Raw genomic sequence first — 11,296 nt, 5'->3', positions numbered from 1 at the left:
GTGGGGGTGGGGGGTGGGGGGGAAACAGAAATCCTATGACAGCATACAGTTTAGGACTTAAGGTGAAAAAGTTCAAACATACATCTTGAAACTGACCAGATTTAGAAGTGTGATCTATCCTAGAGATGGAATGCCACTTTCTCCGGTGTTCCCCTCTATCTTTGGCCCTCCCCTTTTGTCTTCTTTTCTTCTGAAATAAAGCTGATTCCTTTTCCTCACAGGTGGGATAAAGAGAGAACTTTATATCTCTAACTCTCTTCCACTTTGTAAACCTGTTTTTATTTTTTGGTAAACTCTTACTCTTGTTAGGAAACTAAGGAAAGGAAGAAAAAGGATAGGAAAATGGGGAAGAAAGTAAAGTGATACTTTTTGTTTTCAGTTGCTTTTGTGTGTAAAATAAGAGGGAGAATAGGTTTCTACCCTTTTACAGCTGTCTTCTCCTTTAATATGTGGGTCCATAACAAATATCAACTTTCTCGACCTCATTTTATTATATGCTCTTTGATGAAACAGTTCTCTTCCTTTCGCTAAATACTAACCACTTCTTGCCAAGGTTCTACTGATTCTTTTTCCATGTCAATATCTTTATTTTCAATAACAGAGTTATATGATCCATTTATAAGTATATGCATTTTTCTTGATCTAGTATTTCTTAAGCCTTAAGGTACTCAGAATCAATTCTCACATGTTATTTACAGTTGTGGTTTCTTTTGAACTCTTCATCATGCCAATAGCCCACTTCTTGCATTTTTCTTAACAGATACCAGAATATTGATTTCCGAGTGCACCATGAATTACGAAGCTACTGTGAGAGCCGTTCGTCATCTGGGTAGGGAATCCATTCACAACTCATATATATGTTTCTTTATAATTTAAACTCTCTGAGTTCTCTGTACTCATGTAGGTAAGAATGCTTTTATCTTTATCTCAAATTGAATCTTATCCATCTTTAAGCTTACATTACCTAAAATAGAAAGAATCTTGCTTGTGTTGTGCAAAGTGCACTTTTTTTGATTTTTCAGAAGTACCTCAAGATATGTCCTATATGTCTGGTTTTAGATGTCAACAGGATTACATGTTTTTTGAGTTGTGTTCTTCTGATTAAACTGGAATAAATATTGGCAAGCTATTAAGTTCAATAAATTGATAAAATTTAAAACAATTCTTTAGCTTATTCAGCTAAAGCTAACATGAAAAAAAATCATGTCTCTGGCCTTACGGTGTCTTTAGATTGCAATCATTTCATATCGCTCGTGATCTATGAATCCCTACGAGGAGAGAGCCTTATGTCGCCTCTTCTTTGATTATGCAGTTATGGCTGCATATTGTTTAAGAGAGTGTCTGAATTACATTCAAATGAAAATGATTATTAATTTCACAAATTAACACTACTTTTTAATTTGATAACCATGGTGTGTGGGCCAACTTGCGTGTACTTCGACTAATTTCACAGGGTTCCTACTCACTCACCAACACACAAGTACTAGGTAACTCTGTCTGCTCAGGCTTGGACAGATGGGAAGAAAACACTAAGTCCACTGGGATTTGAATTTGAAACTTCATGGTTCTAAACCCACACCATTGTCTACTAGGCCACATCCTTGGAGCTACAAGTTTAAAACCTCTTTAATGTGTACTGATAGAATCCAAGAGATAGAATGAATAAATGCAGTTGCTAACTTCTTTCTGCAGCTGCATGTTCTCATATGTTTTGCTTTTCTATTCATGTTGTTTAACTGGGAAGCAATTAAATTAAGTCTGGTATCCAACTCAACTAGCCAATATGATCTTACATAAATCTGATTTAATTTGGTCTTAGTGGATAATGATAGCTAAATAGTAAGACTTTTTTTAATGCCGTATTTTCTTTTTTTCTACAGATTGCAACATAGATGGGATGACATATGTGCCTTCCGTGTTTTTCCGTGTAAATGTCAGCTAGCATTGCAGCTTTGTGAACTCAAGGATGACTACATTCAACAAGAAATCAGTAAACCTTCAAAGGAAGAAACTTGCAATGTATGTTATATTTAGTAAAAAATTGATTCTCAATGAGAATCCTATATTTTCTCAGGTTTATGAAATGTAAGTTATATGTTGATGAATGGATGGCTTGTGGTGCTCATAATGCCTGCTTTCGCAAATCAGAAACAACATTAGCATTTAGTTGTTCAGTATGATTGGAGTTTATGACGCCCACGTAGCAAATTTCCTGATTGCCTTTCCTTGCCAAAGTTAAAAAAGACTTGTGTGATTCACTGTGTAAACTACTGATAGAGTGAGTCGAGAAATGAAAATGTGTGAAACTATCTTTGAGATATTAATGTATTTGTGTGTGCTGCACTCATGCACATATTGTCAAAAGTCATATATCTTTTCAAAAGACCTCTTATTCTGAAAGATAATTAGATCAATTGACTTGAAAATCTTGAGGATTAGAAGTCAATCTGGCGTAGAAGAGATTTTTGTCCACTAGAGATTGATCGTTTTACTTCCTTTTTTAGCTATGCTAAGGTTCATGTTACCTCTTGATATTTCCTTATTCTTTAACCCTTTTTTTTTTCTTTATGTCTTTTGGTTCTCAAATTGGATGTATTACTATGAATAATGAACTTCGTTAATTATATCTAACATGCTCTGCCTGGTGCCTTGTTCCTTCTTATGTGCATGAGATAATTGATTGTTTGCTTCCTGGGGGTTGTATGTGTGTGTATGTGTTGTACTCCGATTTGCTTGAATGGTTACATCTTTGTGTATTCTGACAAATACTGAAGAAATCTCCAGTGATACTTTTCCTCTGATTATTTTATTTGCAGAATGTAACAGGATGGTTCTCCTTTCATACTATTGATTGCTTGAGACGTCGTATTGATGTGAGATTTATGTCAGTATGCCCTCATCCGCGTGCTGAGTCTTTACTAAATTCTATGTCCACCCGCTTTGAGAAGTCAAAGAGGACTCATACGTATGTGAAAGTTGCAAGACCGGAAGAGCAAGAAAAAACCAATAAAGGTTTAAAGCAGTCAGTGTTATTTGTAGTCTATTTTATCAATTTTAATTGTTGACATAATTATCTATCAGGAAACTTAATTGTTAATGTAATTAACTTTCGTATTTTTGGAAATTTCTAAATCTTAAATATTAAGCTAAAATTATTCGCACAGCTGATTTGCTATCTGGAGTGCTTTCAAACTTCTGAAATTTATTTTAATCTTAATATTGATATATTTTATCTTTTAACTAGTTGTCATTGTAGTAATATCAGTGCTTCCACTCAAGTATTATCTCTTAATAAGTTCCTTGAAATGTCAGATGCGGAAAACAATGAAGTTGATGAACAAGCAGAAAACCATGATGTTGATGAACCTGATGATTTAGAAGATTATGAAGATGAGTTCGATGATGATAATGTTGAAGAGGAGATGGATGCATATGAATCTCTTGACCTCGTAAGTTTATATTTATATATTGGATGCATTCACAAGTTATTTGTAATAAGCATTCCTCATTGTGAAGTCACCTGATGCATCCTCTTCTTAGGCTGTCCAGGAAGGGAATGTCTCTCTACATGATGATCCACGTATCCTTGGAATAAGACCATATTTATTATATCATTTTTCTCTTATTTGTACATGCTGATGGATGGGATTAGTTGAATGATCCGTAAACCTGCAAGAGAACTGATTTTATAGTTTAGAGTCATTCTCCTTTTGCCTTTTCCTTTCTAGGGTCTTCTAGTGATCAACTTCTGGTTTATCAACATTTGGCATTGTGTGCCTAGGATTTTGTTGGCAATTTTAGTTTCCTATATGTACACAGATACAAACCACGATAATGTTTCAAGAGATTACTTGCAAGAGCTTTTTGGCAATTTTCCATCAAATACAGCCGGGATGGATGAAGTGCAAGATGATCAAAGTCTTGGAGAATATCAGATATATGACCAATACAACGATGACTCTTATTCCGAAGATGAAGACTACTAAAACATCATGTTAGTGTTCTTTTTAATCTTTTGCAAAATCATACTTTCCTACTTCTGGCAGTTTTCCATCACTTACATACCATAATCTTTTCCGTGCTAAGTTTTTGTGGGTGTTTTACATCTTAAATCATAAACAAATATTTTTCTGGTGCAACGAATAGTATTCTTTCGATCTTGAATAGTTATACTTGTCATTTTTTTCCCTCATACTAATCTCAGTAAATAGTGTATTTGGTATGGCTACTAACTCCCTCATCTTGTTTCGAATCTTTTCTGGGGATAATTGCAGGCTAATTAGTGATGGAGTGAAGAACTGCTGCTGCAGAAAAGGGTGGGAATGAAGCATTTACCTGACCTCAAGTCTACAGGGAAAAAGCTTAGTGTTGTCAGTATTTCCCCCTAAACTTGTTCTGCAAAATTACTTGGCACATTTTAACTTTACGAGCATCCTATTACCCCTAATTCTTGTCTGAACTTTTATTAAGACAACCCCGTGACCCTAAGCTGCCATGTGGGGAAGGTTGTGAACTCACCTCCAGTTAGGAGCGTGAAGGCTGCGTAGAACTAACTGAATGAATATTTTCGATTAGAAGCTGACTTGTGCCAAGTGTAGAGGTGTTTTTAGTACTATGAATAGTTTTGGAGACGAAAGTAATTAATTTGCGTCAAATTTAAAGGTGTTTTCACTTTGTTTCTTTATTTAATCTTCTCTTAACTTTGGATGCAAGTACCAGCATATTGTTATTTGATTTATTATTCTATTTCCTAATTGTACCTTGTCAAAACCAACAAAATTGGCTAAACTCTACATTTAATTGCCTATAATACCATTAATCCATGTAATTACAATTCTTAGCATATTCTTAATAAGTTCAAAAAAAAAATGTGTTTGACACATGGATGGAGAGAGATAGGCACAATATGGGGTTGAGAATCATGAGGTCGAGGTTGTGGATCAAGTTAAAAATTATTTACGCATTCTAAAAAAGAACACAAAGAACGTATGTCGATATTTTTTAAATTCAAAGATAGTAATTAACAAGAGTCAAGAATTTGAACTAAAGGATTCTAAAAGAATGGAACATCATGATATATCCTACTATTCAATTATTGAGAGAAATTTAAACTAAAGAACTATAAGAACTCAAGTATATAATACCTTAGATTCGAAGATAGTGGCAAAATCAGAAATTTGAACCATAATCTATCCTAAACATGGAAAATCACATGATTTCAAACTCAAACACAAGTGAAATGTACAAAAATATAGCTAAAAAAACTCTAATTTTCACATCTTAATGTATAATAAACATCATTTTCAGCATCTTTTGTTAACACCATTTTTTATTTTTCAACTAATGATCTCTTTCCCTTCTCATGTATATATATATACTCCTCTTATGATCCCTTCGTTAGAAGCAAAGAAAACCAAGTGAAAACTTTGTAAATTTGTAAGTAAATAAACCAAAAATACAAATTTTTTTCTTGTTCTAGGCAATATACATATATGGGAAAGAAAGTCATAATGAATAATTCTCAATATCAAAAGAAGAAGAAGAAGAAATATGACTTCAACAAATTGATAAAATTGTTGAAACCAAAAGTATATATTACTGAGTCTTGTAATTTCAAGAATCTTGTTCAACAACTCACTGGTAATAATAATGGTTCAATTATTTCATCACCATCTCAAGATCAAGTAAGCCAAGAATTGGATTTTTGTGAAGAATATAAGAAAACAGAATCATGGTTATTATTGGAGTCTGATAATTATTATAACTATGTAGAGTATCATCAACAACAATTAGTGTCTCTATATTATTTTGATTATCATTTATGTACTCTTTTCTGATTTATATAAACATTTCATGTGCACATATATATAAATAGTCTGATCTTTAACGGCAATAGCTTAATTATATCTAAATATGTGTTTTTAGCGGCAATCATTGTAAATGTCTCTTTAAGGCTTAATTACCGCATCGTTTTCGTCTTTTTAAGTGTTGGTAAGTAGTAAATGTTGCTCAAAAGGATAAAATTCCAAAATGTCACATATACAAATAATATTACATGTTGTTTGTTTGTACTATGCTATAGAAATGTACATCATGTAGTGAGAATAGGTGGGAGAAACTGAGACTTGTTGCCAAGAATAGCAGCTTTTGTGTCTGGGAAGAACTTGAATCCAGGAAGTGTTGTAATCTGTCCTGTGTTCGAATTAATATCGATAGGGTAGCGAAGAAGGTGGCCTGGAAGATCTATATCAAATGTATCATTTGAATAAAGTTTCCAGCTCTCATCAGCCATGCCATTTACTTTCCTAACACATTCTAGACTCGAGGGATCCGCGAAAGAGTCATCTGCATAGTTTAGATGTTCACACCATAAGGACATTCGAAAACCGTAGATTTTCCCTCTAGGTGGTTGATTAGATGCAAGATGATATGGTTGGTAGCCACCCATAGCAATCTCAGAATCTCTTGCACCATCCATTGACCTTTGATTGATGTTAGCAGATCCAATTATAATGTATTCATCATCAACTTCAAGAAAAGAAGCAAACATTAGTTTGATCAATAAAGCTAAAATTGGTATTCCCTCCGTTTCAATTTGTTTGTCTGATTTCTGACTTGATACGGAGTTTAAGAAAGTAAAAAGGACTTTTGGAATCTTGTGGTCTTAAGCTAAAGATGTGTAGAATGTAGCACTTAAACATGTCGTGGAAAGTCGGAACTAAAGAGTTGTCAGAAAAGGAAAGAGATATTCAGAAACGGATTAAAAAGGATGGGAACTAAGACCAAAAATTATTGAAATTGTTCACTCACCGATCATCATTTTTGAATGAACGTAGATCATAAAGCGCCTGAATTCTTGAGCTCTTGCATAATTAGTATCAGGAACTGGTTTCTGAGGAGGTTTGTATTCTCCAGGCTTTTCGACTTCACGGTTTCCAAGGCAGAAGAATGTCAAGTACTCTCTAGGATCAGCATTAGTGTTTCCCTTGGCCTTTAGGGCATTGCATATGTCTGTGTACATCATTTCCATTGTCCTTTTTTGCCAATCTAGAATTGCCTGAACAGAATCACTTTCCGGTATACCTTCTGGCCACATTGGAAGAACAACGTAGACCGTAAATCTCTCCCCTGCTTGAATCTTGCTCACAATCTTGAGTGAGATCTCCTTTGGGATAAGATGCAAAGCTCCGATATCCTCGAGCTTGATATCAGTTGTAGGCTTCCAACCATAGCAACTTCCAATAAAGTATTGGTTTTCAATGTAAATGAAATTCTTAGCTCGACGAATGGCACTAATGTATGCATCGTGGATACTTTGATCAATGACGTTGTTTTTTCCAGTAACAAGGCCTACCTCAGAAGCTTCGTCAGGTTTTACAGGGAAGTCGGTAACAGCACCACCATCAATAGACCGAAATATTTGAACATTCCAGGTTTCTCTGTCCCTTGATGCTGTAACTTCCGTTGGACGAATGATAAACTTATCAAGCTCATTTATTGAGTAGATAAATCTATTTCCAATCTGCTTCCTCCACCTTTGTTCAAAATTATACAACACATCCCACGCAACGGGCCCTTCTAGCCTACAATGAATGTCATGCCAAGGCTCTCTTGGACCACCTTTCGCGATGGAAGAGCCTGGAAAGGCAGGCTGATAGAAATCTTGCTTATGTACTGTATCCAATGTCCTGAATAATGAGTGATCTCGAGTATCATATCGACCATCACAAAGATCAATACCACCAAGAAAACTTACTATCATCCTTTTATGTGACATCCCTCCTGGAATTTCAGTGTCTACCACGATCGTCTTTTGATGATGAGTAAACATTGTACCAACTTGAAACCCCTGAATCACTGTCTTTCCACTATCAGCATTACGCGGACATAAACAACAGTGAACATCCGTGTTCTTAAAATAATCCGCGGTTTCTTGATCATGAGTTGACATTAGTCCATCTCTTTTTAGTACCTCATCTGAAGTTATATCATCCCAAACTAGCAATAGAACATTAACTCCTTCACTTGCTTTCTTTTTCAGGAGCTCCCCGAGAGTAAGTTCTCCGCCTACCTTCGGCCTTCTTGGATTTCGTATCAAGGTAATTTTCGTATACACAGACCATCCGGCTATATAAATCATATGTTTTGCATTGCTGATTGCATCAAAAATGTCTTCCCAACATCTCTGTGGTTCGAAAAGTCCTTGTGACTTGAGATAAGTTGTGATATCATCGTCTGAAATGTCTGCATCGGGGTAAAGTGTAACTTGACACCCCTGTCTCTCCTTGAAAAACGTATACGGGAGTCCTCCAAATGCAGGGGAGGTAATGCCTCTAGACCAGTTACTGTCTTGCTTTACGCTATAGAACTGCAACCTTACATGGATTTTTGAATGACCACTTATCGGATGTCTCTCTTCATCTACTATAGGTACCCATCTATCGACTATATATCGATTCAAGACTTCCTCAACAGGTAGATAAGCTCTTCCAATTAGTGTTGCACTAACAGGATTCTCATCTTTTACTGTAAATATGATGTTAGAAACCTCATGAGCACAGTATAATCGAAATGTGTCATTCCAATGAGGGTTCGAAGGCTCATTTTCCGCGATTCTAGTTCTTCCAACTCTAGCCTTATCTAAATCTATGGTTGCATAAAGTTTTGTAGCGGAAATCTGCAAAATTTGTAACACATAAGATAACGGATAGAACTTTCTCTGTCCCAATTTACGTGACACAGTTTGATTTGACACAAAGTTTAAGACAGAAACGAAGAGTTGTACTTCTTGGACTATAAATCATTTCACTAAGGGTAAAATGGTAATTTTGAAGTTTAAAGTGTTTCCAATTATAGAGAAGTGACAATTCTTTTTAAGACAGACGACTATAAAGGAAAGTATGTCACATAAATTGAGACAGAGGGAGTATCAAATACAGTAACAAACTAATTATATTAAAGATGGTACCTTCGGCGCGCAGAAGAACAATTTCTTGACATTGTTCAAAACTCTTTTGGTTAATTTCTGGGGAGATGTCTATATAAGAAAAGATATGAAGATTAGAAAAATGTTGGAGGCTAAAATGGATCAAATATTAATAAAGCACATAAATATGTATTATCACCATTATATTGAGAATTTCTAATATAATGTCATCAACCTTAATCAACACTTGTTAGGCATCACACTTCATTGGTTTTAGATTTTAGTAATTTCTATAACGGATTGAACTAAAAATAGCTGACAGATGTATAATATAGTATAATCCATGAATAATATGTATATAATAAGGTATAATATATGTATATCAACTAAAAAGAAAAAGTAAACAGTAAATTTGTTCGGATATTTCTATTAGCTATATGTTTCTTCTTTTCCATGGGAAAATAAGGCAACAAGATTTTATGTCACATGGCTAGATTTTTGTCATTTTTACATCTTGAATTACTATACTATATAGTAATAAATTTCTAAAGCACACAACCCTTCTATGTATACAAAATATTATTTTGAATGAGTTCATTAACATTAAAGTTTAAACTATGGTTTCATAGTTTTACTACAAAAATATGCCTCTTAATCATGTGCAGTTATGACCAAACTAGTACATGAATCAATTTTGTCAAAAAAAAAGAACCTCTTTCATTGCTTATTGTTAAATTGTAGATGCGGATTTGATATTTAAAATAGATGAAATCAGAGTAATTGTAATTGTATGAATAAAATTTAAAAAGAGATAATTAATGGTAAAAAGTATATTTGAGCTATCATGTTTTGGTGAGTTTTTTCTATTCGATAATGCAAGTCTTATTAGGTGTTCACTTTTATTACGTACCTAAACTATCATTAATTATTTTTTTAAAAACACACCTCAATTATTCGTTTGTTCTCTTTTTCTACCTGAACAATGGTGATATTTCAAGTAGGAAAAGAAAACAACCGACAATTAACGTATACATAACTAGTAATAATTTAAGTAGGAAAAGCAATCACCTAATAATTCAAACAGAAAACTCACAAAAACATGTTACTTTCGATATTCTTTTTAATCATTAACTCAAGTTAAATTTTTTTTTCCATACGTATACATAGTTCGAGCAGAAAAACTTACCGGTCCACAACAATCAGCACAACCAGTCCTTATCTTATCAATTTCATAAATTGTAGCATGAAGAGTCCCATGCAACAGACGTGGACCCATTTTCACCTAAGATTAAAAAAAAAATTAAAAGTCAAATAAGATAAAAATATAAAGCACAAAATTAAAAAAAGTAAGTAAAAAAAAACAAAGAACCTCAAAAAGGTAGTTTTTGTCTTTAAGGAGATGAGGATTTGTGTTATTGTATTAATAAAAACTTACATATATAACACAAAACCAAAAAAAAAAAAAAAGGTTTTACTAAAATTCTTGGAATCATGTAAACACATGAGTTGAAGCAACTTCTTTAAGTGGAATCACTTATTCTAAAGAAAGAATTGTCATTTTGCTTTGAAATTGCTTTGTTTGTGAGGTTTGTGTATTTGATCCCAAAGAAGTAGATAGTTTCATGATTTCTACAATATTGTATGTAAAATAATATTTTCAATCATTTTATTTTTTATTTTTGTGAAATTAAGTGTTTAGGTAAATATACAGTTTACTTTTTCTAACCACTATACGTAGATTATACATATATTATATATGAATTATATATATATATTATACGCTCGCCAGTATTTTTAGTTTAATCAGTTGAATAAACAGCTTTTTAGTTTAATTATTTTTTAGATTAATCATCATACGACTTGTTATATCTCGCATGTATGTCTCTATGTATTTACTAAAGATGAAAAAAGGGAAATTACTAAAATACCCTTTTAGAACTTTAATATCCTATTTAATTAACCCTTCTAATCAAATTAGCCATTTTAAATAAGTTAGACAAATAGTCCAAGGCAAACCTTTATACTCAACCATTAGTGGAGTTGAGAAGCATCCTTTTTCTTTGCCTCAAGAGTTGTTTGGTAAGATTCTCAAGCAAAAGCAATATTAATTTGTTATGTGTTTTAATGAAAACACCACTGAACTTAACGTGAATCGTTAGTTTCATCTTCAAACTATAACAATCTTAAAAATACCCTTTAAAATGACTAAACTCAACTTAACTACACCCTCAATCTTGGGACACGAGTTAAATACACTCCTAAATTCTTGTCAAACTTAGCAGTTTAGGGGTGTTTTCAACACTTTTCTCGACTTTTTTGTTAAGAGCCTTGCTGCTATAAGATTTTGAAACCGCTTGTGCTGTCATGTGG

At 33.5% G+C, this 11,296-nt stretch overlaps 2 protein-coding genes across 8 annotated transcripts in view; one reads left to right on the top strand and one right to left on the bottom strand.

The window, feature by feature from the left end:
• Window positions 1-8,588, top strand: part of LOC107007663 (general transcription factor 3C polypeptide 5-like) — a 15,865-nt gene extending 7,277 nt beyond the window's left edge. The window contains exons 10-19 of one of the 6 annotated variants that reach the window (XR_003575775.1): window positions 761-829; window positions 1,881-2,019; window positions 2,817-3,012; window positions 3,313-3,449; window positions 3,541-3,580; window positions 3,820-3,994; window positions 4,275-4,370; window positions 8,042-8,099; window positions 8,201-8,324; window positions 8,431-8,588. Coding sequence is in view for 2 of the 6 variants with exons in the window: in XM_015206363.2 (XP_015061849.1) it covers window positions 761-829; window positions 1,881-2,019; window positions 2,817-3,012; window positions 3,313-3,449; window positions 3,541-3,580; window positions 3,820-3,986 (748 nt within the window). In the remaining 4 variants the exon portion in view is untranslated. Of the gene's footprint in view, window positions 1-760; window positions 830-1,880; window positions 2,020-2,816; window positions 3,013-3,312; window positions 3,450-3,540; window positions 3,581-3,819; window positions 3,995-4,274; window positions 4,690-8,041; window positions 8,100-8,200 lie in introns of those variants that run through there. The other 5 variants (XR_003575776.1, XR_001455137.2, XR_003575777.1 and 2 more) reach the window with 5 other exon arrangements.
• Window positions 6,041-10,382, bottom strand: LOC107007662 (phospholipase D alpha 1-like). Of its 2 annotated transcripts, XM_015206362.2 has the most exons (5): window positions 10,296-10,382; window positions 10,113-10,208; window positions 8,969-9,037; window positions 6,811-8,677; window positions 6,041-6,528 (listed from the first exon to the last, which is right to left on the bottom strand). In XM_015206362.2, exons 2-5 carry the CDS (start codon window positions 10,200-10,202, stop codon window positions 6,092-6,094), a joined length of 2,463 nt encoding a protein of 820 aa, XP_015061848.1. In that variant the 5' UTR covers window positions 10,203-10,208; window positions 10,296-10,382; the 3' UTR covers window positions 6,041-6,091. The 2 variants fall into 2 exon arrangements, with proteins under 2 accessions (XP_015061848.1, XP_027769482.1); XM_027913681.1 differs by lacking the exons at window positions 8,969-9,037; window positions 10,296-10,382 and having other exon boundaries at window positions 6,811-8,719; window positions 10,131-10,208.
• Window positions 10,383-11,296: the final 914 nt, after the last annotated feature.

This window comes from Solanum pennellii, chromosome 12, assembly GCF_001406875.1.
Source record: "Solanum pennellii chromosome 12, SPENNV200".
NCBI lineage: Eukaryota > Viridiplantae > Streptophyta > Magnoliopsida > Solanales > Solanaceae > Solanum > Solanum pennellii.
The sequence above is the reverse complement of the archived record's forward strand: the minus strand, read 5'-3'. Positions and strand labels throughout refer to the sequence as shown.

Coding starts and splice junctions, on each gene's coding strand:
- LOC107007662 (XM_015206362.2), bottom strand. CDS start 10,202: ATGGGTCCACGTCTGTTGCATGGGACTCTTCATGCTACAATTTATGAA. Junction 9,038..10,112: donor GTGCTGATTGTTGTGGACCG/GTAAGTTTTTCT, acceptor TTTCTTATATAG/ACATCTCCCCAGAAATTAAC. Junction 8,678..8,968: donor TGTTCTTCTGCGCGCCGAAG/GTACCATCTTTA, acceptor CAAATTTTGCAG/ATTTCCGCTACAAAACTTTA.